This window comes from Haemaphysalis longicornis, unplaced genomic scaffold (genome assembly GCF_048455015.1).
Source record: "Haemaphysalis longicornis isolate Haplotype H1 unplaced genomic scaffold, Haemaphysalis longicornis Haplotype H1 scaffold_12, whole genome shotgun sequence".
Lineage (NCBI taxonomy): Eukaryota > Metazoa > Arthropoda > Arachnida > Ixodida > Ixodidae > Haemaphysalis > Haemaphysalis longicornis.
Window position 1 is genome coordinate 27,113,078 of NW_027526225.1, and position 27,938 is coordinate 27,141,015.

At 47.6% G+C, this 27,938-nt stretch overlaps 1 protein-coding gene across 1 annotated transcript in view; it reads left to right on the forward strand.

The window, feature by feature from the left end:
- The window catches only part of LOC144162514 (protein O-mannosyl-transferase TMTC1-like), a 162,733-nt gene extending 137,342 nt beyond the window's left edge, over nucleotides 1–25,391 (forward strand). Inside the window, exons 10-18 of the mRNA XM_077693076.1 lie at nucleotides 3,209–3,322; nucleotides 5,470–5,613; nucleotides 11,194–11,405; nucleotides 13,304–13,439; nucleotides 14,070–14,214; nucleotides 15,816–15,953; nucleotides 17,758–17,880; nucleotides 18,312–18,389; nucleotides 20,982–25,391. Of these exons, the coding sequence (XP_077549202.1) occupies nucleotides 3,209–3,322; nucleotides 5,470–5,613; nucleotides 11,194–11,405; nucleotides 13,304–13,439; nucleotides 14,070–14,214; nucleotides 15,816–15,953; nucleotides 17,758–17,880; nucleotides 18,312–18,389; nucleotides 20,982–21,152 (1,261 nt within the window). The 3' untranslated portion in view covers nucleotides 21,153–25,391. The remainder of the gene's footprint in view (nucleotides 1–3,208; nucleotides 3,323–5,469; nucleotides 5,614–11,193; nucleotides 11,406–13,303; nucleotides 13,440–14,069; nucleotides 14,215–15,815; nucleotides 15,954–17,757; nucleotides 17,881–18,311; nucleotides 18,390–20,981) is intronic.
- The last annotated feature ends 2,547 nt before the right edge of the window (nucleotides 25,392–27,938 follow it).

The following is a 27,938-nucleotide window of genomic DNA, read 5'->3' on the forward strand; positions in this document are numbered from 1 at the left end:
TTAAATTAAATTAAATTAAATTAAATTAATAAGTTGAAATTAGAATAAAGAAATGGGTTGGGTTGGATTGGGTTGGAAATCGTTTTAGAAGCAGTAAGCATGATAATCAGCTAATCCTACACAACCAGGAAACCTAAGAATAACCAGTTGAACCTTAGCTCACACTACGTATATCCTGGCATAGCCGAGCTAAGCCACTGCTAATTTTTTAGGCTACTCAAAGGCGAAACTTTTCGTCCGTCCGTACGCCCGTCGATTCAGTCGCCTGGCCAAAAGTTGCAAGATTTTAAAAACGAGAAGTTTACATAGGCAAAAACTATACAAACCACTAAATCTGGTACCGTACTTCGTGTATGTCAACAGTGTGGAGTAAAAAGTAAACATTAGGCATATCTGAGAAAAAAACATAAATTCACAACTGGTACTATGCAGTGTTCTGCAAATTTAAAATGCGTGTGCGCTTCATGCCGTATTTACTCGATTGTAACGGAGGGGTGACATTTCATTGCATTGAGAAAGAAATTTCGGTATTTCGGTATTCGATTGTAACGCGGGGGTCGACTTCAGGTGGCCAAAATTAGGGAAAAGCTAGCGTTACAATCGCGTATATACGGCACTTACGATAGGAAGTTAGGGAATACGCGTTGAAAGAAACACTCGACCGAAAAATAAAAAAGACCTGGCGCCCAAGCCCAGACCTCGTCAGCATTCCAAGAAGTTCCACAGAACACAAGGTCCCAGTACACTCTTAGGCAAAATGGGACGGAATAAGACTAACTACAGCATTTAGGCATCGCGTAAAAAATTGAGTACCTAAAGATGGCGTACGAGCAGTGGAAGGGGGTAAATTGAAGTTACTCGAACAAACCTCCACCTTGTTTATGATGATAGGAGAGAAATGGGAGAAGATGGCGGTGAGAGGTGGGTGTGGGAGAGAGGAGATTATTTTACATGGCAGGGTGACAGCAGACTATCGTCTTTTGACGACATTCGCGGCGTAGGTATTAGATATGCAGCCAATTTTATTTTACCTCACACCTTTCATGTAGAATATAAATCTCAGGCTTTCCCCTTACAAACAAGAAATACTACAAAAAACAATATAAACAACAAAAAGACCAATAACAACCGGTCGGTGCTGGAACGTTCGTACGGTATACCTCTCGCGTTCACCTTGGCCAAACCCCTCCTCTTTTGTAACGTGAGCTACACTGGCCGAGGTTGCGCATCTTCGCGTGGCTGCTGGAGAGCCGTGCTGCGCATGCGCGAGGAGCAGTGGCGTCTCACGGCGCACAGCTGACGCGCCGGAATGCAGTCAGCTGGCGCGCCAGCTGACTGCATTCGATTGGATTGAACTGTATTAGATTGGATTGGATTCGATTGGATTGGATTGGAATGGAAATCGTTTTTGCAGCAGTAAGCATGATAATCAGCTAATCTTGGACAACCAGGAAACCTAAGAGTAACCAGCTGAACCTTAGCTCACGCAACGTATATTTTGGCATAGCCGAGCTAAGCCACTAATTTTTTTCTAGCGGCCTCTTTATCCTTCCCTTCTTACTTTTCGAACCATCAGACTGCCGCTCATTCCGGTTCGAAAATTTTTAACCTGTCGTATGTGCAGTAATACATCGTTAACTTGAACTCGCATATCTCAAAAAATCGGCTAAGTCAAAATTTTCCGCGGCACCGAACCATTTCCTACACGTCCCGTGTATTTTATGTCCTTTATTTCGAGTTATTTCGGGCCAAAATGCGGATATCTAGAAATCTTGACGGTGAGCAGAACGAAAATTTCGCCGCCGCGGACTGTTTCACAAAGTTCGCACGATGCTACTGCGCCTAAATCTCTCGATTTTTGTCTGGTTTAGCCCGCCACACCACAAAGCTGATGTTTACCGCGAACGTCGACGCAGCGGAATATCCCGACCGTGCAGCCTGCGTCGCCGTAGTTGTCAACTCCCGAGGAGCCTGTGTTGCTTCCTGCTCGGTCTCCACACCTCACCCTGAAGTTGGAGAAGAAGTCGCCATTGCCCTGGCCCTTACAGCTGCCCCGGCCACCGCAATAATCTCCGACTCGCCGACGGCTCTTCGGACCTTTGCGACGGGTCGCGTATCCCCCATCACCGCACGCATCCTGCAGACAGCACCAACTCCGCCTGCACATTGCCCACGCCTGATATGGACACCGGCCCATTCGTCCCTTCCGGGTAACGAGCTGGCTAACGAGGTAGCCCGAGATTTCCGCTGCCGGGATGCCTCGGATGCTGCCTCTCCACCTCGGGCGGGAGGGAGGGATCGCCTGGTTAGGTATCGGGACATAACACAGCACTACCGCCTTAGTCGGACGCACTTCCCCGGCCCTGCTCCCACTTTAAAACGCAGGCAGTCTGTCCAGTGCCGTCGGCTGCAAAATGCCACCTCCACTTCCCCACACGATACTGCCACACGTGCACATGGTGCGGCGCGCCTTTCGCTTCCCTCCACCACATAGTGGGTGCGTGCCCCTCCAAACCCCCTCTCCATGCTACTCTGTCCCTGCCCCTTACCACTCTAGAGTAATGGGAGGCTATGCTGCTCAGCTCCGACCCACAAGTGCAAGAGTGTGTGATCCACCTGGCCGAACTCGCCGCTAGGGCCCACGGGCTCCTGGCCGTCGACCTGGGGACTGTAGTGTGCCGGTGCCCCCAGCTGGCGCCTCTTTCTTAACAGCTTTGGATGAATAAAGTTTTCACCACCACCACCACCACCGCGAACGTAAAGTCTGATCTTAGAGGAATATCAACTTCGTCAAGCAACCCTGTGGCACGTCATATGACGGTACAGACACGCGCGGAGGTACTACTATAAGACAGAGGTGTGTCGTGCGGGGAAAACCCCAATGGAGAGCGCGGGTCCTTTTCGTGACGAAAAAAAAAATTGTTTGGAGTGCAGGCGTTCCTTGGAGAACTCGATATTTCATGGCAATTCGCGCAACTTTGCTTATCTCGAAAATCCGCTTATCTCGATATATTTCCCGGTTTTTACTACTTCGAGTTAACGAGGTATTACTGTACTTCGCTTCAGCGCGCGCCTTATTCCGTTTTAACCATCTCTTTCTGATTACTTCTGAATATTGCATCATTTTTATCTCTATTCTTCATGTGACCTCCTACGTTATGCACGTTGTGCCCCTGCAGATAACGCTGGTATCTCTTTTTCTTGTCAGGTCTGGCATCCGGGACGTTCCAGGAAATGCGAAGATGCACTACAACTATGCCAACCTGCAGAAGGATCTCGGCGACACTCCACTGGCAATCGAGCACTACGAACGCGCTCTCAAGTACGTTTCGGAACTGATTACATACCTCGGTGATGGCCGCTGCATGAGGGAAGTGGGAAAAAGAGCCTTGGTTGATTTCTCTTTCATAGGTATCGGTAAAATACGAAAGTACTAACGGTTGCTTCCCCGCAAGAAGATCCTGTGTGCAGGGTACACCCTTGCACCCTTTACAGGCCGCTTGCTCCGTTGTACTGGCGTAACTTCCGTGACGGATATGACGTCGGTGACATCTTTGTGTACCCTAATATAAAACACTTCCGTGTTGAAGCAAAGGGAAACTGATAAGCGTGCTCGGAAACTGAACGACTGGGTGTGACACGGCCCAGTGTGTTGTGTGTAGAGGTGAGAATTTCATTTATGCATAATCACACAAAAACAATCATTTATGCATGGAGGTCTTATTTACGGCATAAGCTGTTCTGAGCTTTTCGGGCGAAAGCGTTAAGTGCCCCAATGTGCGAAAAACCGGCGCTGGTACTGTTGTTGTTCGGTACGAAAAATTACCCACGATGCAAAAAGAGAACAAAAAGCACATCCCAGTTCGCATGGAAATTGGAACGATATTTCACATACGTATGACCCTAGCGAGAATGGGCGCGCCGGTCGCGGAGAGCCGATGAGGCCGATCGCGCATCCGACGACGGGCCTGGCCCGTACAAATTGCTAAAATTGCATTTCAGGCAGCGCACATCTGACGATTTCGGCGCCGCCTGCGCGAACTCGCATGGTGCGGTGTGAAACCGAAGTTCGTCCTGCGATCGGTCGTTTTAACAACTGACCTGTTCAACCCGGCCGTAGGTTGTCCAGCGCGAACCGAAAACCTCCAATGTGAAAGAAAAAAATAAGTGCTTTGGTGAGAATTGAACCTGGGACCCTCGCGTTATGAAACGTGCGTCTATCCGATTGAGCTATCATTTTTTTGTCTTTATTTCCTTTTTTTACATTTTTACAAGTCAGCGATGTAATAAAAAGCGCCTGCCATGTTTTGGCTGGCGGGAACTATTGTAAACATCACCAGGGTGCACGGGAATATTTCCTTTAGGTTATTTGTAGTGTTGGCTTTGGACTCCACGTGAGCGTTCGTTCGTTCGCTTGCTCGCATAGGCCTCACTACTTCAACTTAACCGCTCTGAGCCGCTAATAACAGCGGTGTTTAAGCTTGAGCTTAGTCCGGTGGCGTGGCGTCGTCCAGGGTTGCGCGTGGGCTTACACCACGTGAGGAGTTAGAAAAAAATAATCGAGAAAACAATTCACGTGCATCCGCGCCTCTAATGAGAAGCACAGGACAGCTCGTGCTACAGACGCCGAATTGGCGAAGCCGGTTGCCGTGGGTTCTCGCGCGTGCTAACGCAGTTCACTTTGGGAGAGATGTGAAAGGCTGCGGCCAAAACGATCCGGGCCTGCTGTCACGGAGAGCTTTCAACGGCTAGTGCGGAAATCCGTGTGAGGTTCGGCAGCCGGGTCTCCGACGAAGGGAGAGGGGCCGCCAGCTCTGCTGTTTCTCCATCCTTGCACCATTAGTGCCAGCTGCGCCATTTTTTTCCCACCGGGCACGCAGTGAACGCACACATTCTCTCATGGCACGCGCCCTTGGCCTTTCCCGCTCTCCCCTTTTCCGCACCCCCCTCCCCCAGTTTAGAACGAACTAGAGATGAGATACTTTCCTTTTTTCTTTGTTGACACGACGGTGTACACGCACGAACGTGGAAAATTGGCTGGCTGGGGTAGCCGTATACAGCTTCCCTGTACACAAAATAAATACGTATTCAAAAGTGAACATGTCCAACACGTCAGAAACAACCCCCAAATGTTACAGAAGATTACAGAATTCGGTCTCAAAACAGGTCTCTATAAAGTAGTATGATGGCGGATCGTTCATCCACTCCCTAGATTGCCCCCCCCCCCCCCCCCCCAAAACACCCTTTGTGGCTCCTGAACGGCACCTATTGCACACCCCTATCATGGTCGTATTAGAGTGTCCTCGCCACAACTTCAACTGTGCATACCGTGCTAAGTGAACCCTCACAGTGGAGTGAAGGCTTCATATGAACCATCTTCCCATACCCTTTTTTCTATGTCCCCCAACAGGGCCTATTGGCCTCCTCCTAAAATAAAGTCATCCATTCCATTACATTCTACAACCGCAGGCTCTGGCCTGAGCATGCGAGCGCGCACAATAACCTGGGGACCCTGATGACGTCTCCGGAGGACGCCGAGCATCACTACCGGCAAGCCTTGCGCATCAACCCAAGCCACCCTGGGGCCCACTACAACCTTGCCACTCTGTGCAAGTGAGTATTCCTAACAGATTCCGCTTATAGTTACTTGGGGGTCCAAGGCCCTACTCCGCCCTTCCCATTCTGCGCAAATAGGTATGCCTAATAAACTTTGTGTATTACGCATACTATTTGGAAGAATGGCAATACCTACACATAAAAGAGCGACTGGAGGTCAATGGAAGAGGCCTTCGTCGTCCAGTGCACCTTCCTAGGCTCTTGATGATGATTGATGAGGAATATACTTTACTAGCCACTTCCAATTATTCTCTTCTGAGAAGCAAGGTTTATTTGCAAACTTTACAATTAGCTTCGGACAATCGCACTAGAAAAACAGATCTAAATTCCAACGTATGTGTTCAACAACGACCTTCTATTACGATCATTCATTATAAAATGAGAGTTAAACGTTTAAATGAATATTTAATCTGCACTGTGCCACCAAGTTAAAGCGGGTTACACCAACGCCAACAAACATAACTATCTAAATGTACAGCCTATCGGTTTAACCATTTCTACCGTTAATTGACTGATTTTACGGTTTAACGGGCCGACGAAACGCAGGCGAAGCGGCGAACCCTAGTGGAGGGCTCCGGATTAATTTTGTTCACCTGGGGACCTTTAACGTGCTCCGAAATCGTCATTTCTCCTTTCGAATTTCTGCATTTCCACTGTCGAATTTTACAATTTATGTTCGATGGTACACCGCAAGTATGGAAAATAAACAAACAAACGGGACACCTACGAAGTGCGGCATAATTGAAATAACGAAACTTGAGTAGCCACGCAGAATTACGGATACTGAATTTTGCGTGATCAATCAAGGCACCACTTCAGCCCCATGTCTAATCATTGCTGTCGCATCTCTATCGTGAAGTATTCAAAATTATTCCATATAAGCCTAAGTGGCGACCAACATCAGCTGCAGTAGCCTTGATGCACCAGTGTACGCCGTGTGGTGTCCTCGAACAAAATCGCGAAGCATTCATGCTTACCAGGATATGATGACTTCGAAACTCGTTTAAGTGTCCTGAGGCGACGGTCTAGCATGGTCATGCTCTTCGACTGAAGGTACTACGCTGCACACTGCATGTGATAACCATTGGTTACTGCAATACCCACTAGCTTCGAGAAATCCCTAACGTGACCCACAAAAAGCAATACTCTAAATCACCTCTGGGTGCACCAGTTGCATAGTCGCCAGCGACAGGTAGGTATAGATATTCGTAATGATGTCAGGGTTCGGAGGTGTGAACCACGAGACGTGCACGGAAGATCAATGACGACAGGGTAGCAACAAGAAGGTGAAGCGTAGATGCATTGTATTGCAGAGAGAGGGAAAGCGGAGGTGCGCAGACCGCAATGGGAAAAAAAAGGAACAAAATTGAAAAAATAAAACAAGCAAACACAACCGGAGAGGTAAGCGTGACGAAGTCGTTCCCTGTCGCAGTTCGGTGGCGATTCGTGGGACGGAGCCCAAGCGTGAAGAAAAGCACAACAGTCTCATGTAGTCTGCCGTTGTGGCTCTGTCGCGAGTGTCTCGATGGTCTCACGCTGACCGGAACGGAAGGCGAAGCCACCTGGCGCAGCAAGAACGGCAGGAGAGGGATCCCTGCGCTGTTGCCCGGTGCAATAGAGGATCCGGCTGGTGACCAGGAGGTACCTGGCGCTGTACAGGCGCGGTCGCACGGGCGCCGTCGATGGGTGTATTCGCTGCTCTATGCAGGCGATGATGATGATGATGATGTCCTCAAATATTTTGGCACGTACCCACAAGGGGGGATTGGCCAGGGCTAAATAGGCTGTTAAATACGTGGGGACTTCAACTACTTGCAGTGGCATGCAGCTCATCTTCTAGCAGCGCCACTATCATCATCCGCATCATCCCACCATCATCATCAGCGGGGCTTGCCCGGCTGCGTGGGCTGTGCCGCGCGCCACAGAACAGTTATAATACGACCGAGCGCCTGGGCGGCCGCATGTCTGCACCGCTCCCACTCCTGGCCGGGCCTACGCTCCCCAATAAAATGTAGGAGGCCACCGCACCCTACCGAGTCTGCTACCTACAAGTGGTGACCCGGAGGTTCCGCGCCTGATGCCCGGCCCGCGGCTCACCGACTTGGCGACGTGGGCGACCCGCCGATACTGGTGTTCGACGCACGCCACGTCAGAGGATGGTTCTTCAAGTTCGAGGCTACTCTCTGGCTCAACCGCGTCAGTTTACAGCCTCTGAAGCACTCCAACCCCTGGAAGACACTTCCGCTAGTGCCCCGCTGTGTCTTCGCCCTACCACCGCCCAGCGCCACCCCTACAATGACTTTCGCGCTGCCGTGCTCGCGCACTACGGCCTTACGGACGACCTGTTTCGTACTGCAGCAGAACGGGTACACGCGCGCTCCACGCACGCTTCACAGCCGCACACTGTACCCTCTGCGCCATCGCCCTCGTCCCTTGTCACTAGTGTCGCCCCCTGGACTCCACCTCCAGCACGGCAGCCACACCTACACCGACAAGACTCACAGCCGACGTCGTCATGGACGCCAGCCGGCCGCAGCCCTCCTCCTCCCCTTCTACCACCCCATGCACGGGCTCCGGTGAGTGCTCTGTGACCATTCAATCTTACCCAACCCGGTCGACTTCTGCCCCACCGACGCGCATCGTGTGCACCACGACGCCGGAACAGTGCCTTGCTCCAGTGCAGTCGCAGCTTAGCTTGCACGAGACGGGCGTCGGGGCTCCCAACGCCAACTCCGTTGGGCTCGCGTCTCCCATTGTGCTTCCGTCAACGCTTAAGCTGGAAGTTAGAGGGAGTGAGACCGCTGGCCATAGCGACTACATCCCGGCCTCACGGCTCTCGGAGCAACACGCCCAGGTGCGCCCTGGGGATCACTTTGGCGAAGCAACCGCGCCTGCAGCGCTGCCTCAAGCGCCACGAGAGCATTCCCGTGCATGTCTTCTGCAGAATGACCTGACGCAGCGCGACACGCCCGCGGAGCACTTCCGCTGTCGTCAATCGCTGATGTCGCCGCCAGGGGAGCGCGCTGCTGCACTTCGACGCCGACATCGCCATCGACGTCGAAAGCACCCGCCAAGAGGGCGAGTTTCGTCGCTGACACTCCTGCGGCGAACTCCCGCGGGTCATCAGCACCGCTTTGCCCAACGTATCTCGCACGCACGCGGTGGACGGCGACTCGGGATTTCTGCGGCTGCTCAGCAGCGTTCTGGGACTTGCACGTCTCGCTGTGGGCAAGGTCCTGCCCACATCTTGCAGGCGTCTTGCCGCGGCCTCATGTCGGGCCCGCGCCACGGGGCTGCACCTCAATCTGTGCTCAGGACTTCATCGTCGTGAATACCGCCCTGTTCGCGCATGCGGCCGAACGTCAGTGTGCCTGCGTGGCAAGTGGCTGCAAGACGAGCACCCATTTTGCAAGCGTCGCCTCGTCTGCGCAGTGGCGGCGTGGCCGCGCTAGCGCGCGAGGACACGGGGGTCTCGCTGTGTGCTCACAAAATAGAATCTGGTTTTGACTTGCGACGAACGGTCGTCCTGCCTGAGGCTCCTTTCTCTCGTCCGACATAGCGCCCTATACACTAAATTATTTTCGGAAAGAGGCTGTAAAAGAAAACTTACTTATGAATAAAACCCGAATTACCCATTAATTAGCACCCTTCAGCAATTCAAACGACCTGAAGCAGAAAGAAAATTTTGAATACAATTATATATATATATATCCCTTTTTGCAGGCGCACTCCGAACTTTCCTCCGTCGAAGAGCACCGTCGCGTTCCTCGTCGTCGTCCTCTTTAAGGTTTTTTTTTTTTTTCTCGAGGAACATAATCATTAGCGGGTGATTGGCCTCCTCTCCTTCCGATGTTTTCTTTTCTGCGCCTGTTTTCTCCCTGGAACTCATCACAGTATTGAACAAATTGCTATGAAGTACTTTGTTCACTGCAACTGTACAGTATGCTTATCGATTCGAATGGTTTGGCTTGGCACTGGGCCAAACTTTTAACGTTGAGAAACGGACGAGTTGGTAAATGTTCATCTTCACAGCGCCAAACAGGCAGGACAAAGTGTACAGAAAACTCAGGACAGACGCGATTGTACTGACTTGTCCTTACATTACGTCCTGTCTGTTTTGCACTGGGAAGCCGGCCAATATTTTAGCTATCGGGCACGTGTTAACTGCCACGGCGCTACCAACACGTATAACTTCAACGGCACCCCTTTGCAACATGTTTCATCCAGGAGCTAGGTTAGGTTAGGTTAGGTTAGGTTTGAACTAGCGTCATTAGATAAGGTATAAGAGTAGCGGCACTCAGGCACGCAAGTCAGCAACGGCGGCCATTTTGGTGCCGCTAACTTCTACAGGGGAGTTTGTTAACCACACTGACGAAGATACAGCAAAACGGCCTCTTCCTACGCGCGTCAGCTGCTGAAATGCTGCCAAACGCGTTATCTTTGATTCGTGTTGGGAACAGCGTTAGTCGCGCACAACCACAAAGCAGGGAGGACAAGCTAAGTCTTCCACAGTTTACCGACTTAAAATGCACAAACAAGAAAATGGCAGCGCCTATGAACCGTCGCAGTGTAAACAAGTGTGACGTGATGTGAACTGACCAATGATCATGGCGGCGGCACGGAACAATAGGAGAAAAGAGTGGTGATACTCTGTAACCTTATCTAGTGACACTAGTTTAAACGTCAACGTGGTATCATCTTATACATAGTTAGGCCTTCATATTGCACCCTACCTATCATAAAAAATGCACTTCGAATTCATCAGCAACATAGCTAAGCGCATGCTTGGTTACTTGAAAAGTAATTCTTATTCAGCCCCATCTTCACTCCAACGTCACATTTACAAAAGCATAATGCATCGCAATTTGAATATATTTCGTCTATATGGGATTCTTCCGTGGAAACGCTTACTCGTTTGCTGGAAGTGGTGCAGAATAACTCGGAACGTTTTATATACCGAAACTACCAGCGAGCATCGAGCGCAATCACAATGAAAAATAGTTAGGGCCTTCCACTACTAATTTCACGTCACGAAATCCCACGTCTCGGCCTATTTCATTAGGTCTTTTTCCACAGCATTTTATGACTGTTTAATGACTTCGCCCTCATGTGTTTCATCCCGTCTGGATCACGCGCGCAAAGTCGGCGTCATCAGTGGTTCTACTAAAGCTTTTTTCATTTATTCATCCAGCGTACGTCCAATGGCTGGAACCACCTTCCACGAGGCATTGTTAAAATCAACGATATCCATTTGTTCTGTTCTGCATTGTGAAATGTTTCTTGAGGTATTTTGTTCACGGCAAATAATTATTTTCCTGTGATATGTAGTTATAGTGTATTGCTGGTGATATTAATTGCGTGCAGATAGTGTTATGTCTGTATGTCTGTAAAAACGTGTTTTCTCTTGTACACTATTTGAGCAAGTTCTTTTTTGCTGAAGTAGCGGTCTTTTTTTTTCAAACCCACTAACATTTGAAATGTATGCCCCAGAGGGCACCAATACATAAATAAAAATAAAACTGCACATGAAATGCCATTCGTAAATGTCTTTCCCCTTTATTCTCGCTCGGTGCGCAGCAAGCGAGGAGAAAAGGAGCTCGCAGAGATGCTCCTGGAGCGCGCCGTGGAGCTGGACCCGGACTTCTGCGAGGCCTACTCGTCCCTGGCAGCGCTGGCCGCCGATCAGGGCAGCCCGGCCCGCTCTGAGAAGCTTCACCGCCTCGCGCTCAGCAGTGACCCGGGCAATGCCGACGCCCGCAACAACTACGGCACGTTTCTTCAGTCGCAGGGTGAGCTCCTTTTTAAAGCGAAGCTTTATACGTCTTCCTCAAAGGAAAAACCCGTAGTTTAGTGTGCGCAGGACACTCTTCCAGCAGAACCCGTTAAGCATGCGTTAAAGAAAGCCCCTTTCATCTAACGAGAAACATGGTTGAAACGCAAGGCTTTCCAAGAAATTTAGTAAATGGGCGTTTGCGATTGATTTGACTGAATTAGGTTGATTGTGATTGATTGTAGGGATTAACGCGCCGACGCAACACTTGGGATGAGGTGCCCGTAGTGGAGGGCTCCGGAATAATTTTGACCACCTGAGGATCTTTAACGTGCGCCGAAATCTTGTGTTCACGGGCTTTTTTGCTTTTCTTCCCAACCGAAAAGCGGCCGCAGCGGCCTGGTTTACGGAGAATTACTTAGCTGGCCGCCCAACAACGTTTTTACGCTACTGCATCGATCTGTCCGCGTGAGCCAAACAGTACGAAACGTACCACTGGGTTTGAGGCATTAAAAGTGCACCCGGCGACAACTGGAAGCGCCATTGAAGCTTCGGACCCACTGCTCATCACCGACCCACCTCCACATCTGCATCCAACCTTTCCTACTCTCACAGGCGTGCCCGAACTGCGTAAGAAGCACCGAAAAGCCAGCTTGCACCGTTCCTGCAAACATCCAAGAGTACTTTTTCACTTGAGACACTGAAAGGAGGAAAGTTACATGCACACTTGTGGCATAAAAAACCGAAACAACAGTATAACCCTGCCACGCTCCAGCATTAGAACTCCTTGATGCTTGCTATATTAATCGAGAATTTGGTTTCGTTGTTTATTACTAAAAAGTCGGTGTTTACCAAAGCGGGGAGGTCATCCCGGCAGTAGTGTTTCCAATAGACTACGATGGTTGTTGTTGTTCATTTCCTTTTTCTCGATTCTCTTAACCATAACGCCTTCGGGCCTGTGGAGGGCATTTTCCGGAAACATGTGAAAGCGTATACTCTCAATCTTGCCAACACTTCGTGGCAAAATGCAAAGCGAATGCACGAACGCGGTGTTCAGGAGCCCTTTTTCACCCTCGAGCCTTTGTGTGGAAACAACAAAATTTCGCACTTGTGTTGAGGTCAGCCAGAGGTATGCAACAACACGACGTGACTAGTTAGTCGCTCGCTCTCCCGGCCAGGTGGAAAGCGCAACCTTTGAGCTCGGTGGAGCCCCTGAAACATCTTTATTGATAAAACCTTTAAAAACTATTTCTGCTCTGTGCACAACGCTGTGTGTCATTTGCGTGTTGTTTGTGCTGCAGTAACCTGCTGTCTACAATAGCGTGCTTTGAAAAAGTAGTTCTACGGGCGCATTGCTCGCTTTCGTGTGCGTCAGATTGCTGTCGCTTTTTTTTTCTGTGATGTGCAAACACCTGCTTCTGTGTACATCTCTTGTTTCTTTTTCCAGTGTAGCAATTTCGGTCGTATTACTCTGCTTTTTGAATTTTCAATACTTGTCAACTGCCCAGTTTTCTGCCGTTATGCGCTAAAGTGCGTCACACGCATGTTTTTGCACAGGTGTGTGCTTTTCTCTCTTAAGTTTTCTTTTTTTTCTTTAAAGGAGCTTGAAGAAAAGTAGGGTTTCCTGGACTAAGGAGGTCCCCCACCTGGCTGTCAACCCAACAACATTGACTGCTAAATTAAATGTTTAATCCTCCTCCCCGCGTTTGTTTTCTCTATTGTCTTTTGGTGCTGTAGTTTTTTTTATGTGCATATTCAACTATAGAATCCTTGTTATTGTGTACTTGCATTCACCCTCCTGCCTTAAGGCATGACACCCAGACCTTCATTATTAAATGGATAAAAATAACTAAAATAAATGCTTTCGCATTTCCTGGTGCCCCGCGCAGAGAAGGTAAATGTCTCTCTCTTTTTTAGGACGCTCGGAGGAGGCGGTGACACAGTACCAACGGGCACTCGATCTTCAGCCCAACCACACCGTGGCGCTGCTGAACGCGGCGCGGAGTCTCCGAAGCATGAAGCTTAATCTTCAAGCAGAGAGCGTGTACAAAAGGTCAGCGATCTCGTCTTTACCAGCTCCCAAGAACTGTATTCTGTTATAGGCCTGTTGCCAGCACCTCACCTCAGGTGCGGGAAGCAACTGAAAGTGTTAACGACGCCCACTGTTTAGAGACCAGCTAAATTCGGGATAATCGGAGAATAATGGGAGAGGCCTTTGCCCTGCAGTGGGCGTAGATAGGCTGGTGATGATGATGATGATGATGATGATATTCTGTTGAATTGACAAGCCAGGTAATAAAACAACTGAATCTAGGAGTGCATATCTCGAAGGGCACTAGGCAGTCTCAAGCCGTAAATTCGCATTCAGGGGCCACTACATAGTCACGCCTTGTGACGTGGGAGCGCCTTTGCTTAGAAGTAGCACTGGCGTGGGGAAACAACTTATTTTTCTTTTGTGGCTGTTTTCAAAAGCGGAATTCATTGTGGGTATGGCGGCTGGATGCAAATTGTGTGCCTGTCGGCGCCCTGCCACCTATTGCAGTCATGGGACCAATGTTTTGAAGTTTTAAGGGTTAAATATGAATAATTGGGTTTTAATAGGTTTTCATAGGATTTCATTGGTGAGTTATGTTGCTTTTCACACTCTCGAAAGAAAAAGCACAATACAAAGAAAACCATGCAGGGCCCTGTTGGTGCAGCCAGACCCGCAGGTGATGGACAACCTCGCCGTGTTCTACATCAACGTCGGCCGGCTAGACAAGGCCAGGCAGGTGTACGATGAACTCGAGGAGCTCTTTCCGGAACACCTTGACAGCAAGGTCCATCATGTGAGTGCTAAACGCGTGGAAGCCGCAGTACTCTCCGCAACAGGGAGGATGTTTTGGAGTCTAGGCAGTTTCTTAAGCCACTCGTTTTTTTTTATTGTTGTTGGGAGGGCAGGGAAATTTCCGCAAGCATAGCAACCCCAAAATAATACAATTAGCACAAAACACTCTTAGATCGTAAGAACCGTTGTGCACCATGCGAGTATATTCGCTCTCAATAAAACGCAGTAGGCCGCTTTCAGTAAGAAAGTAGCCTTTCCTGGAACAAGGTGACTGATTCGACTCCGGACCGCGGCGGCGGTTCTTCTGTCGCGCTTTTGTTATTATTTTTTGACGCGGTACGAATACTATCGTGCGTGTTTTGATATTGCCAGTCGTGCGCTAAAAATACCATTTCATTGCAATTAGCCTGTAGCCCATTAGCATGGTTCCACAGTTTGTTTGTGGGCGTAAAACACCACCTTGACCTTTTTTAGCAACGCTCACTTGATGTGACCAGAAACAATATTCGTCATTTTTACGAGTATAAAATTCCTTCGGGGGTGCGCGGAACCTCATGCACTGCAAAATGATTTACACCCCTTTTGTTTATAAATAACACCCGTGCACCTCGTCAAAAAAATATACACCCTTCGAAACGGTGTATTTAACGATAACTCTTTTTAAAAGGGCCTATTGTGTTTTTCGTAGGGTGCAAGGACGTTATAAACGAGAAAACACCCTCCAAGAGTATTTTCGTTTCTCTTGATGCTACAGTTTAAAAGTGTTAGTTATAGACGGTGATTCAAACTGTTCAGGGTGTAAATCCTTTTAAGTTGTGCCTGTTCGGTAACAAATGTTCGTGCGCGTCAACTTAACCCTGCGTGCGCGTCGTCATGGCTGGCACCTCAAGATTCACTTTTGATAACTCACAAAAGGGGACACCCAACTTTGCTTTGCTGGACTTGTTTATTATGTGTAATTAATATGCAGGAAAGACACAGTAATGGGGCGGTTAGGCAGTTTAGAGTGATTATTGCTTCAATTTTTCTCGCCGTGTTCATAGAGTGCCATCAGGTGGTGGTCGTATTTTTGAACCTGAGCTGTCGCCATTCAGAATGTACTTTGCTAATCTTTGTGTGCAGTCGTGGTGTGTGACATCAGTTTTCTAGTTTTCTGATGCACTAGGCAAAACAGGTGGCGCACCGGAGTAAAGGTTATCTCTCAGCTGAGTGGTTCGAATTCAGCAAGTTTAAATCGAATGTTTGTACGTTTTTTTTCTTTATGGGCCTTGCCGGCTCGCTGGTTAATTTTTCAATCCTAAATTTCAAATTACTGTCGTGTCGGTCTAGGTTGGTTTCGCACAGGTTACTCCGGTTCGGTTACGTTATCTTATATTACCTATGGGTAGTATAGGTCTGGTTCGGTTAGGTTAGGTGATGTTAGATTCGATTAAATGACGTTATGGGATAGGGAAGTAGTCCCACGCGCGGCTTTCGCAAGAAAACGCATCCGGATGTCTCTATAAGATATGTTTATAGCCCCGCCACAACGAACTCCACAGGGAGTAATTCTCTTTCCGTAAGTGCTGAATGTTCACCCTGTGGTTATATTTGAATTTTCAGGCGCAGTTCCTTATGCAGACTCGAAGTTTCGCGGCCGCCGAAGAGCTGGTCCTGGAGGCGATCCGCCGAAACTCCACGCACCGAGAGGCCTTGCACCAGGCGGCGCTGCTTTACGGCCACACGAACCAGACTACACTGGTACGGATATCTGGCAGTTTCCAGTACTCGTTATTTTCGGTTGTTTTGTGTATTGTTTGCTTTCTGTCACTTGTTGGTATCACACAACCAACACACGCAAGCGCATGTCCGAATACGCATAATAAATGTGCACGCATGTATTATGCGCATATAAATCCCTACGTGCACCCGAACATACGCGCGCGGACGCACGATGCGTGCGCGGGTGTCCATGCACGCATTAACGTAAATATATACGCGCAACTGCATACACAAATGTACGGATTGCCCCATACATAACACACAATACACGAATTCATATGCACACATACATGCGTACGAATGTACGTGTACCCAACGTGTGGATGTGAATGCACGTATGTGCATTTATATGCACACCCAAACCTCGCGAGGTGCCAGGTCGTTGAGCAAACTGCTCTCTCAAAACTGAACTCCTTCTCCTGGTACGAATCTGTGTCGCGATTCACCACCTGTTGTCTAGCATCGCTAAAAGCAAGATACTTCATCCAGACAATCACCGATGATCCCGCACTCACTGTAGACGAAGTGGTCACTTCAAGTAATGTAGCAGGACATTTTGTGTTGGAAGTTGGTAAAAAACAAAACCTCTTTGACCTTAGTTAACGCCTGGAGACAACCAACACTATCAGTCCGAAGATCGCCGTGCAGTTAAGTCAGAAACTGTGAAATACACTATGTTAAAACTCTCGAGTAATAAACAGACCGGGCAAAAGTCTGCAAATTTGAAAATGAGATTGATGTAATGTGCTTTGAAGTAATTTTACGTATACTGCTGTTATGTGCTACCTGCGAATTATAAGTGCGCCATATCACGCGACAAATAAATGAAGGAAGCTTAGTAACACATAAGACGTGAAAAAGGCGAAGCTGTACGCGACCTTTACGACCACCATCTACGATTGCAGCGGATTTGCTTTTTCTTAGCTGCCGCAACGACCTTTACCCCATCATTCTTTGTATAAGTATGAGCTTCGCTAATTTTTTTTTCGGAAGTGGTAATCATTGGATATCACCTTGGAGGAGCGTACATCTATGATGTCTATTTCCCGTTGCGAGCAAGTGTTGCCATGATTACGGCGAACGCTGGAATTTTTTTTTTTTCGTGGCCTATCCTATGCAATCCCCTAAGGAGTTATGCTTGGCTTGAAAAACGTTCGCCGGGGACGCTGGGCGGTCACCGCGAGCCACGCCCACATGAGCGCTCGGCATGTCTTTTTTTTTAGCTGCCGGGCTGTTGCGGTGATGCACGCCCTTACGTGCGCTTGGAATTTTCTTAGTATTTTTAACTGCGAACACCATACACTAACGACTTGCTCAACAGCTTTGCTGCTAAAATGTTGCGGGGTGCCACTCCCACCGGCATGTAGAAAACACAAGCTGTTGGGAATGCGGGAGGATGTAACGGCAAACAGTCTCCCCCCCCCTCAAATCACTCGTATTACGCATACGGAAATGGGGTGGTTTTTGTGTAAGACACCCATATTTGATTTTCCACCAACGAGGACTACGATGGCAACTGGTGTGTGGAATCACCCTGTCAAACGCACACCCACTTCTACCATTGTATAGAGCCGTTTGGATTTTATTTTAAGTATTTTGTCATAACGTGTACACTACTACAATAAATGTCTATAACACTCCGCAAAACCTCAGTGTAAGCCAATTCAAAGGAACCAGCATTGGTTACAGGGGCAGGGATGAATGAATGACTGAAATATAACGCCTTCTTATGTGCCGGCTGAGGTAACACACCTGTTTGAGTTTGCTTTTGCTTATGTCGCAGGCTCTGGACTACATTCTAAAAGCTTTGAGGCTGTGCCCCGCCGACGACCTGTCTTGCGCCAGGCTTCACGCGGAGCACGGGGACATTCTCAAGGACCTAGGCGACCTGGGATCGTCCGCACAGGTAGAGTACGCTCACTAAGCTTTAGTTAACTATGTGGCGAGACATTTGTCTCGTGTATTTTAAAGGGACCCTGCAACACTTTCGATAAGCCCTTTCACTCTATCCTTCACGTCTGGAACCACTGCGAAAGCTATAGTTATCGCCAGCACGGAGTGGCACTGAACGATTTGCTCGTCGCACCAGATACGCCTTCCATTTCTGCTTTGTTTTTGTGTCTTTTTTAAAGGTTTTTATCGAAAAGCGTTCATTGCTGCAACTGAAGAAAAATCGGCGAACAGCCGCTAAATGGTCTCAGTGACGTAATTTGGGTCGTCGAAGAACGCCAACAGCGGAAAAGGGAGGAAAATTTTTGAGCGAGTTTACAGGCTATTTGATGGGCATAGAGCATACCATTGCATACGGAGTGTGTTTTGTTTTTCTGCTGATTACAGAGCTACATGTTGGCGATTCGACTGGACCCCGACCTTGCCCACGCTCACCTTAATCTCGCTGTCATTAAACATTTACAGGTACGTAACACCTAGAATAACGCCACTTACTCTCAGTGGGTCGGTGTCCGTACCTCAGTTCGCGTTGTCAAAACACAAAGCATGAAAGGTTCTGAGCTTGAGGATTCCCATGCACTTGTTCATGACTTCTCTGTCGCATCGGCAGAGGGATTGGTGGTGAGATCGAGGTGACTTCATGTGGCTCTGGCGTCGTTCCAGTCAGTACGAGATAACGACTTCTATTATCGGCGGCGGTGGTTGTTTCACTGGTGCCGATAATGATTTTGTACCAGTCGCACCAATGTGATGCTGATACCAACTGACCAAGTTCTCATCCCCTTTCATATATGCGAGGGGTGCACGGCCATGATGATACTCCGTAATGAATGGAGGTTTTTTATGCGGAAGGGCGTTAGAAGAGGGTGCACTATTTCTTCGAAGCTGATTGATTGATTATGGGGTTTAACGCACCGACGCTACACAGGTGATGAGATGCGCCGAAGGGCAGAGCTCCGGATTAATCCTCCAGCTTATTTAGATCACCTGGAGACGTGCGCCGAAATCTCTAACACACGGGCACTTTTGCTTTTCGCGTCCATCAGAAATTTCTTCGAAGTTATTTCATGTGTGCCAGGAGGTAATGTCAGGAAGCTAGCTTTGTACTTGTCAAGGATACATGTAAACGAAGAAAAATAAATCCACTCTACATTTGCCATTGACATTGTCTTGTTTGGCGATTAGGAACATGGCTTGTAAATACTGCTGTAGGAACCGCATTTCAGCGCTAGAGGTACAGGTAAAAATAATTTAAGTTAAAGTAGTTTGAAGAATGCAGGTACTGTAAATAAACGAATGGGTGTAGGTGGGTAAACATGAATATCTCGGACAAGTCGTCACTACTGACCGAAACCACCAAAAAGAGATCAGCCGCAGAATTTGGGAAGCTTGCAGGGCATTACGTCAGTACACTCGAAAATATGCATGCAAACCTTTGTGTCTAGAAAGAAAATGTGCCAATGTACGCCGTACAGATGGTTAACCAGTGAAGCTGTTCTAACATGCGGCTCCGCCTGTGGCGCCACCGCCTTTGCCGGCTGTTGTAGCTTGAGCTGTGCCTCCCGCAGTAGTTCGCCGCGAGAGACTCCTTTTCTCTCCCACCGATGCACCGTTCCTACTTAGCGGTGTCGGTAGATGCGAGAGTCTAGTTACTTGCGTCATTTATAAATCCAACCAATCTCTTCCCCCCTTTTTTCTATTTTCCAACGGCCTAGATATCCCGCAGCGCATGCCTGCAAAGGGAGCGAAGATAGCAACGGCAGGGGAGAGATGGGGAGAGAGGATGGCGTTATTCTAGCAAAGAGGCCAATAGGTCCTGTTGCAGGATATGGTAGTAAGCGCGAGGGGTGCATAATTCGAATAAAGCATGTTCACGCCCATAGCGCGTTCACTTGGGCAGTCAACCGTTCACAATAGAGACTATTCCAGGACATCGACTGCTACAATTGACATCGCAACACGCAACAAAAGCCCTTCTGCGTTTCATGAAAGACACAGACTTAGATGCAAGACTATCGTGCCCACAAAGGGATTAAAGTGTGTGCGCGTCCCCGCTCCTATACCATCTGTTTTGCCTGTCCTCTCTTTCATCCCCTGAACACCACTTCCCCAGTTCCGAGTAGCAATACGGGCTCTAAGCCTAGATAACCTCTCGGCCTTATCTGACGGCGAAGTGTAGAGATGTTTGACGAGAACCAATATGTCACATTTCCGGGCGACCTTCTGCAACTCTTGCAAATCACTCGCACTCGTTGCGCCAGCAAGAAGCGTAACATGTGGTTCAGATTTATTGAAGACGTTCCACACTCTCCCTTGTAGTACGCAAGCATCAGCCAAGGGGATATCAGGAAAAAACACAGCAAATCCACATAGCTTAGTCATAACGATTATGTCCTTGACATTTTCGAGATAGTCCACGAGGGCGGAGTCATTAGCTGTCAACAACAAACTGTCACGGTGGGAATTTATTCCCAGCAGCAGTCCGCTCACCGCACCTCTGTCCAGGGCCCACAACTGGTCATATGCAAGACCTCAAGACCTCCAAAAATGCTTGTACCTCCACCGCGATTCAGGAATACAATGTAGTCGCAAACTTCAATTAACAGGCGTGGGTTCGGAATGACGTTCGAATAGACACAATCGAAAGAGCTTACCGCTCCCTTCTTCGAGACTTTGGATGTGGCCTTGGAGTTCTCAAGTTGTCTTCGACTGTTCTATGCATGATCAACTGGTATATTGTGGAAAGCAGGGGGTGGCAGAAAGTTGGATAGGCTGATGATCAAGAAGTTTGCGGGGATAAATTGGTCGCAGTCAGCACAGGACCGGGATCATTGGAGATCAATGAGAGAGGCGTTTGCCCTGCAGTGGGCGCAGATAGGATGATTATGATGAGGATGATTATGATGATCATGATGATGATGATGACAAGCAACGTTTCTTTTCTCTTCTCTCTAGCTTGATAGTAACGCGAAGAAAAAAAGAAACGTTGCTCGTATGGAAAACTGGCTCTTCAGAGTGGAAAGTGCTCCAACCCGACGGAATGCCCGTTTAATGCAGGGCGACTTCTCCTCGGCTTTCCGGCACTACCAGACCGCCTTCTCCTTGGACCCCAAGAATCCCCTCATCGCAAACAACATGGAAAAACTGCGACGTCGGCTTACTCGGCCATGGGCGCCGGGCACTGGCTTCGACGGGAACTCGCCATGTAATTCAACCGTTTCCTCTTAACTGTACCGGGCAGCGATGGAGATTTACCGAGTTTTGCAGCGACGGGTATTAATGTGTGGTGTCTTTCAATCGTTCGCTACTTTCCGGGCCTTAAATCGCCCATTGATTGGCAAAAGCGGCCAAAAAACGACGTTTAGTTGGGAATGATGCGACAAAACAGTAATTCAGAATTCCTATATTTTTATTCGGCGGAATGTAAACGCCTCTTATGGCTTCAACTTATTGTTCCCAGCTGAAAAACCTTTATTAGATCACTTATATTCTATCAGAAAGAAGGACTGTTGTGTTCTGAAGGGTAAACTGTTTTGTTTCCTCTAAACTTTTGTCTTACCGACCCGCAGAACACGTTGCAGCCTACAGTATTTCTCATCTGCTTTGAGGAAGAATATTTCCGCGAAGAAATTATGAGAGTTCCCAATTGCTGGTTTGTCTCAAAAACCTTTTTTATGTAAAAACACTTGATGCTGGGCGTAGATTCATTTCGTTTAATGCCCTTGTATACTAAGGCTCAATGTTCAGAAAAAAACGGATACCTGAAATTGCGTTAAACATTTTTCTGGAGCATCACAGCAAATGTTACATTTGTGTTAAAAACATTCAAATTAATAGGTTTTACCACACGAATACTCAGTTTTACGGCTATTGTCTATCGCCTTCGTTTCATAAAACAAATTGACAAACGTGGCTGTACAAGGGTTGTTACACAGAAGTGTACCGAATTTATAATCTGTTGTCCGTGCTGTGTCGTCCGTGTTCCCTGGAGTGGTTCCTTTAACCGGTGGTGATAAAAAAACTATGCAACCGTCTTCCTCGTTGTGTGACTGTTACTTTAAGAACGAGAAGAATCTTTTTCTGTGCGTTTCGGTGAAGCTGACTTTTTTTACTGGTGTTTCAGCTATGCCCTAGTTTGTACAACCACAGACTGATAAAATAACGCTGATATAGATTGTGCGCGAAGGTGGAATACGTTGTTTTGTGCTTGCTTATTAAGTGGTTCACCTTTGGTATTTGAAATTCTAGAACAATACAAGTCATACGGCGCCGTTCATCATGTATTTATCACAGAAAAGCTCTCGATGACATGTTATGCCCCATTGCAAAATAAATGATTTTAAAACAAAACGGAAAGCCTATGATTCCGCAACCCTAAGCAACATTTGTCGCATTTTAATACCCACTTTATAATAAACCATTCGGAATTTTTGCGTTTGTGTATTGCTTACATTCATACACTAAAAGCATAATATATTCGTCTCATAAGCCTGGAGTTTACTTCTTGCTCGCTTAGGGTAACTGCGCTGGTCTTCTCGGCTTGAAAAGTGCGGACGGTATAAAGAGCAGTATGGCCGCCATCTAAATCCCTGCTGCGTGCTGGGGGCACCTATAGGAAAATGAGGCGCAGCGAAGTAATCATAATTAGGCGTCAAATCAATTTCCAATGCGCTTTTTTTTACTTTGCGTTCGATTCTAGTTGTGTGTAAAGGCTTCTTCCTGCCCTTGGTAGAGAAAGTTTCGCACAAATGTCAAGCTTCATGCAGAGACGCCCGTCTAACAAAACAAAAGTAAGCGTTCAAGTACGAAGTTTCGAGACGCCATGTTCCTGTCCTTCCTAATTACTAAAAAGTTTAGGTATGTGATGTTTCCACTTGGACGTTGAGAATTAAACGTTTCTTATTTTTCAGTATGCTTACTAGAGAGAGAGAGAGAGAGAGAGAGAGAGAGAGAGAATGATAGAGAGAGGGAGATAGAGAGGGAGAGAGAGACTAAGGCTATACAGAGAAACTCTGTGGGCTCGAAGTGAGGATGACCCGTTACGCATAAATCCTACCCTGTCCTAAAACCCTTCCCACTGCGTTATTACTTGAAATAACAGCTTGAAGAAGGCGAAATTTCACGTTAATGATGCGCGTCCACTTTATTGCTGAAAGGAGCACTGAATATTCTCAATTGTTCCGCATAATCGGAAAGCAATCAATTCGTATTTTGTAAACAGCTACTTTGCCTCGCTTGGATCCGACAAATAGCAAATGTCGTATTTATCTGGCAAGTGGGACAACAATGGTATTGCTTAGAATTTTCCTTTTGTGCTGGTGTATAGCTTCCCTTCAAGGTAGGATGACGAGTGTACAACTATCGTTTTATTTTTACAACAATGTGCGGGTGTGAGTGCTCTTGTGTCTTTAAGGCTACGGTTAGCCCTACATTAAGTACACTAAGCCAGCTATGGCTAGCGCATGTCATAACACACTGAACTGTCTCTCCCAGTGTTGCTAGTGGGGGCAAAATGTAGCCGTACTGTGTTAACAACCAACGTGCTTTTTCGTCCTATGTCCTTGGTGTGAAGGAGGGGGGGGGGATCTTTTAGAACGTGTGACAGGGTTTTCCATAGCTCAAGCACGTGCAAGCATTGTGATATTGTTCCTCGCCACGGATTGTCGATGACTGCTGTGTTCGCGTGCAAACATGTGCATGTCTATGTGTTATGTACGGTACAATGTGTTATGCAGCATGGCATATACGATAGCTTGGTCACCTCGGAAATGTCGTGTCTAGCAGCAGGATGGAGAGTTGGGCGAGTTGGTAATGCGACATGGTTATTTGGAAACAGCGCGTTAAAACAAGGTCACGAAGAAGAAAACCAGGCAGGACGAGTGCTGGCTATCAACTGAGATATTATTCAAAACGAAGAAATATTTATACATAAAAAATTTATAGTCAGTTTGATAGTCAGCGCTCGTCCTGTCTGGTTCTTTTCTCGTGGTCTTGTTTTAACGCGCTGTTTCCAAATAACCATGTCGTGTCCACTTTTTAAGGAATCTGGAGCCCGGACGCGCACACTCTAAGAAGTCCAGTTCCCGTAGGTCCTCTTCACCACAACGCTCGACAACGACAAAGCGAAGTGGCCTAGTGTGAAAATTCGACGAATCACGTGGCCGAATAATCAATATGAGAGAAAGAGGGCATCTGCCCATGTGAACTGCGCATGTGCAGAACGTCATTCAAGCTTTTCTGTTTTCCCTGCGCACGGGCACTTTTTACATGTTCAATCCTATGTTGGGCCCGTCAGTCGCCGAATTTACACACTTTAATAGATCATACTGGAACGCTGGGGTGAAAACGGTCTACAGGAACTTCTTAGAGGGAAGGCGTGCAGTCGCTTAGTAGTAACGGTATGTTGCTATGAAATTCTTCTTGCTTGTAGTGCTGGTTGACTTCAATAGCCTTGTAACAAAATACCTACGCATCACTGATTCCCTAAAATGTCTCGTCGTTGCGCTACGATCTTTTATGTTGGCGTCTAAACGGCAACTTAATTATCCAAGCCCTGTAAAAAAACGCATGCTTGGCTCGCAGAATATTCAACAATTGTTGGTCGTGAAGCGTTACAGCGTCAGGGCTTTAGTCTATTGAAATCCAAGGTTTGACCAAATCTCGTCTGGTGTGGTAAGCGACACGTAGTTAAAGGCTCAGTGAACAAGGCTTCTGCATAAAAGCCGAAGCGTCTTTCTCACCTGTTTAATAAACCTTTGGTCGGTGACCACAAGTTTTGAACTATCAATCATTAGTAAACTTTAGTGAATCTTTAGTGAAATTCAGTTTACGAAATCTTTAGTAAAATGTGGCTATGAACACGCATATGTTACGTACAGCACTTTGTTCATGTCTTCATACGCGGCAATGAATCACAATCAGTTCTTACGCCACTATGGACATGGCGTAAGTGATTTGGGTCCATATTAACGTCCTGCAGTTATGCAACAAAACAATCTTCCTTTCAGGTCATCCAAATTGAACGAAGGTTTTCAAACCTAACCTTGTTTCGCCAGGGTTCAAGTTTTTCAACGAAACAAAATATATTGCTCGTTTATTGCAGACATAATTACATTTTGATCAATTAGACATGCAAAGTATTGGCGCAGTGATGTCAATTCAAAGCAGTAAAGTACATTTCACAATTTTTACCATATTTGCGGGGAAGTGATGCGAATACATTCGGCGTGCGCGTTACTCACAGCACGTTCAGGTTGTCTCTTCAGCTCCGCAAAGGTATTTTTTGGGAAAGATGTGCGGCTGATGTGTGCGATAATGTTATTGAACGAAGACGTGAAAGAATACTAACGCAAAGGTGTCTGCCGTGTTTTTTTAGTATGTGTGTCACCCTCATTGTTCGTGAATACGTGTTATTTGTGTTTATCGTGCTCAGAAGAAACTGCCCAAGCGAGGTAGAAATGCCTTGCCCCTTTGCTCATTAAAAACTTCTGTAACTCTTTCTCATTCGTCGTGTATGGCTTTGTTCCTGCGAACAACAGAGGTTCGCATTCGCAACGCTTCATATGTACACGAACTTGTGCAGACACACATAACATCGAATACACCGCGAATTAAAGCCTCCAGCCACTCCAGTGCGATAACTACCTCCGGTAAGAGTAGCACGGCATCGGGTTCTGACCTAGCGATACCTAAAGCTTGAAATGTACTTTCAGGTGTAAAAATTGGTCGTGTATCTGCTTCTTTCGTTGCAAATGTCGACGCAATACGATAGTCGACTGGCGCCCTTGTCAAGTAAATGCATCCCTAGTCTTTCCTGTTCACCACTCCTGTTTCTCTAACGCCTCGTTCCTTCCAAGGTAACACGCTAGAGGTTTGCTCAGTCAATTTAACTTTACCGCGTTCCACTGCTCTCCAGTCGGGTGCCTCGATGCCAGCGCTGCCGTACGGCGGAGACGCGCGTGAATCGAGGCACCAGACTACAACGATTTTAGAAGCAGGTGTTCCAAGCGGAACGCGGAAACTATCTAGTGGAACCTTTCGTTGCTGTTGCCGTTTTATTTTTTAGGATTCCGCCAGGTAGCGTGGGCAACAGCAGGCGACCATTTTCTGCAGTTGATGTAGTATTTTATTTGCTGTCGCAGAAAGCCAGCATCAGTAATTTTTTTAGTAAAGTAACACTGCAAATATCACTCATGTATTGATTTTAAACCTTATATTTGGGCAATATCTTGTTCTTTTTCAACAATGTCTGCAAGTATGAACATTAACACCGGACAAAGACGTTTAGATTTGGCGGTGGCTACATAAAACTATTGCGCAGATAATGTTTCACTTTGGCCGACTGGCTGAATCGAGTGACAGACGGACAGACAGACAAACCAAAATTTTCCCGTTCAAGTAGCCTGAGAAAGACCATCGTCTTTAAAAGAGATGAAGCGTCATTACAGCCCCTCTTCTGGGCGTCGTTAAGCTCTGTGGTCGTTATAATGTGTCATGGTTGTAAGCTGTTAAGGTATTAAAGAGTATTTCCAAAAGTAAGCCCCAATTTGTTTTGTGGGCTCCCTTCGTTATGATTGGGTGCGTTGATGCAAAGCTTTAATTTCGGGTCAGTTGAGATAAATGTTATCACAATTTGTCGGATATGAATCGGGAATAAGATAGGCTAGAGACACATGAATGACCACTATCCGTTCACCCACAACCAGCTCAATGAAGAACGTGATGTAGTTTAGCCTGAGACATATTCAAAGTTTAGGGGCTCGCATGCAAAGACTGTGATGCATCGGGCGAGATTTTTCCCAAGGGTACTACAGAGCCGTCAAAAAAGAGCGACATAATCCACGGCGACGCAGTGGCTGCCCATTAGACTAACACCCACCGTTCATTATCATGCCAAAATTCTTCGTCCGGACAGGTTTCCAGCCGGTGTTATCTCGGTTTCCACAATGTCGCGCTACCTAGTGTTAGGAAGCATTAACTAAACTGAAACCTTCCCCTGATATTGATACGAATCACTGACGAGGTAGTGTCATATATTTAGGTTATTTACATGTAAGGCAAATGCGGCACGAAAACCTGCCTCGAGTAACCAAATTCAATCTCTAACATTTGCTCATACCACTACCCCCAGGGAGAGAAACATTTATTCTGTTGAGCTCACTGCACGACTCAGTCACGAGGCCCAGCAGCCAAGGCGTTGGAGTCTCAGCGGTGGGCCTCAGGCGGCACCTATGTTGGCAAGATCCCAGCCGCTCCTCTTACCAGCCGCTCCTGTTACCCTCGGCCCCGCACGCCCCGACCCCCCAATGCTCTTGCGCGGGGCACCGATGCTGGCGCGTCCAGGGACAGGTGTACCAGCCGCTGTTTGGTCTCCGGATCGCTGCTGTTCAGAGCTGCCTCGCAGTCAAGATGACTCTTAATGAAAGTCCGTGGTGCCTTCGGGCAAGCCCAGATTATGTGTGCTTAATCAGTTTTGCATCTCATACAGTCAGTGGGTAGATGCGGCTGAACATCTTGGGGTGCGTGTAAGTGTTAGTTTGTAGGGGTCTGAATGTGGTGGTCGGTTGTCGGGTAAAGCGGTGGGAGGGGTTAGGATATCGTTGATGAATTTTGCGGGAATAGCTCTGTATGTAAGCAACGGATGCCATTGTAATCTGGCAGAGATGGATCGATCGAATGTGTCCTGGTTTCTGCATTCGCAAGCCCAATCGTGTGCCGCCTCGTTTCCCTTCACAGAAAGCACAGACAATACCCGCCGCGGTGGCTCAGTGGCTAAGGCGTTGTGCTGCTGAGTCCAAGGGCGCGTGTTCGATATCCGGCCGCGGTGGCTGCTTTTGAGATGGCGGCGCAAAGCGACAACGCCCGTGTGTCGAGGTTTCCGCGCACGTCAAAGATCCCCGTGTGGTCATGATTAATCGGGGTGAACCCTGCCCTACAGTGCACCTAATAGCCCAGGTGTAGCTTTGACAACGTAAAACCCAGAATTTAGCACATACACTATTGTGGCACAAAGCA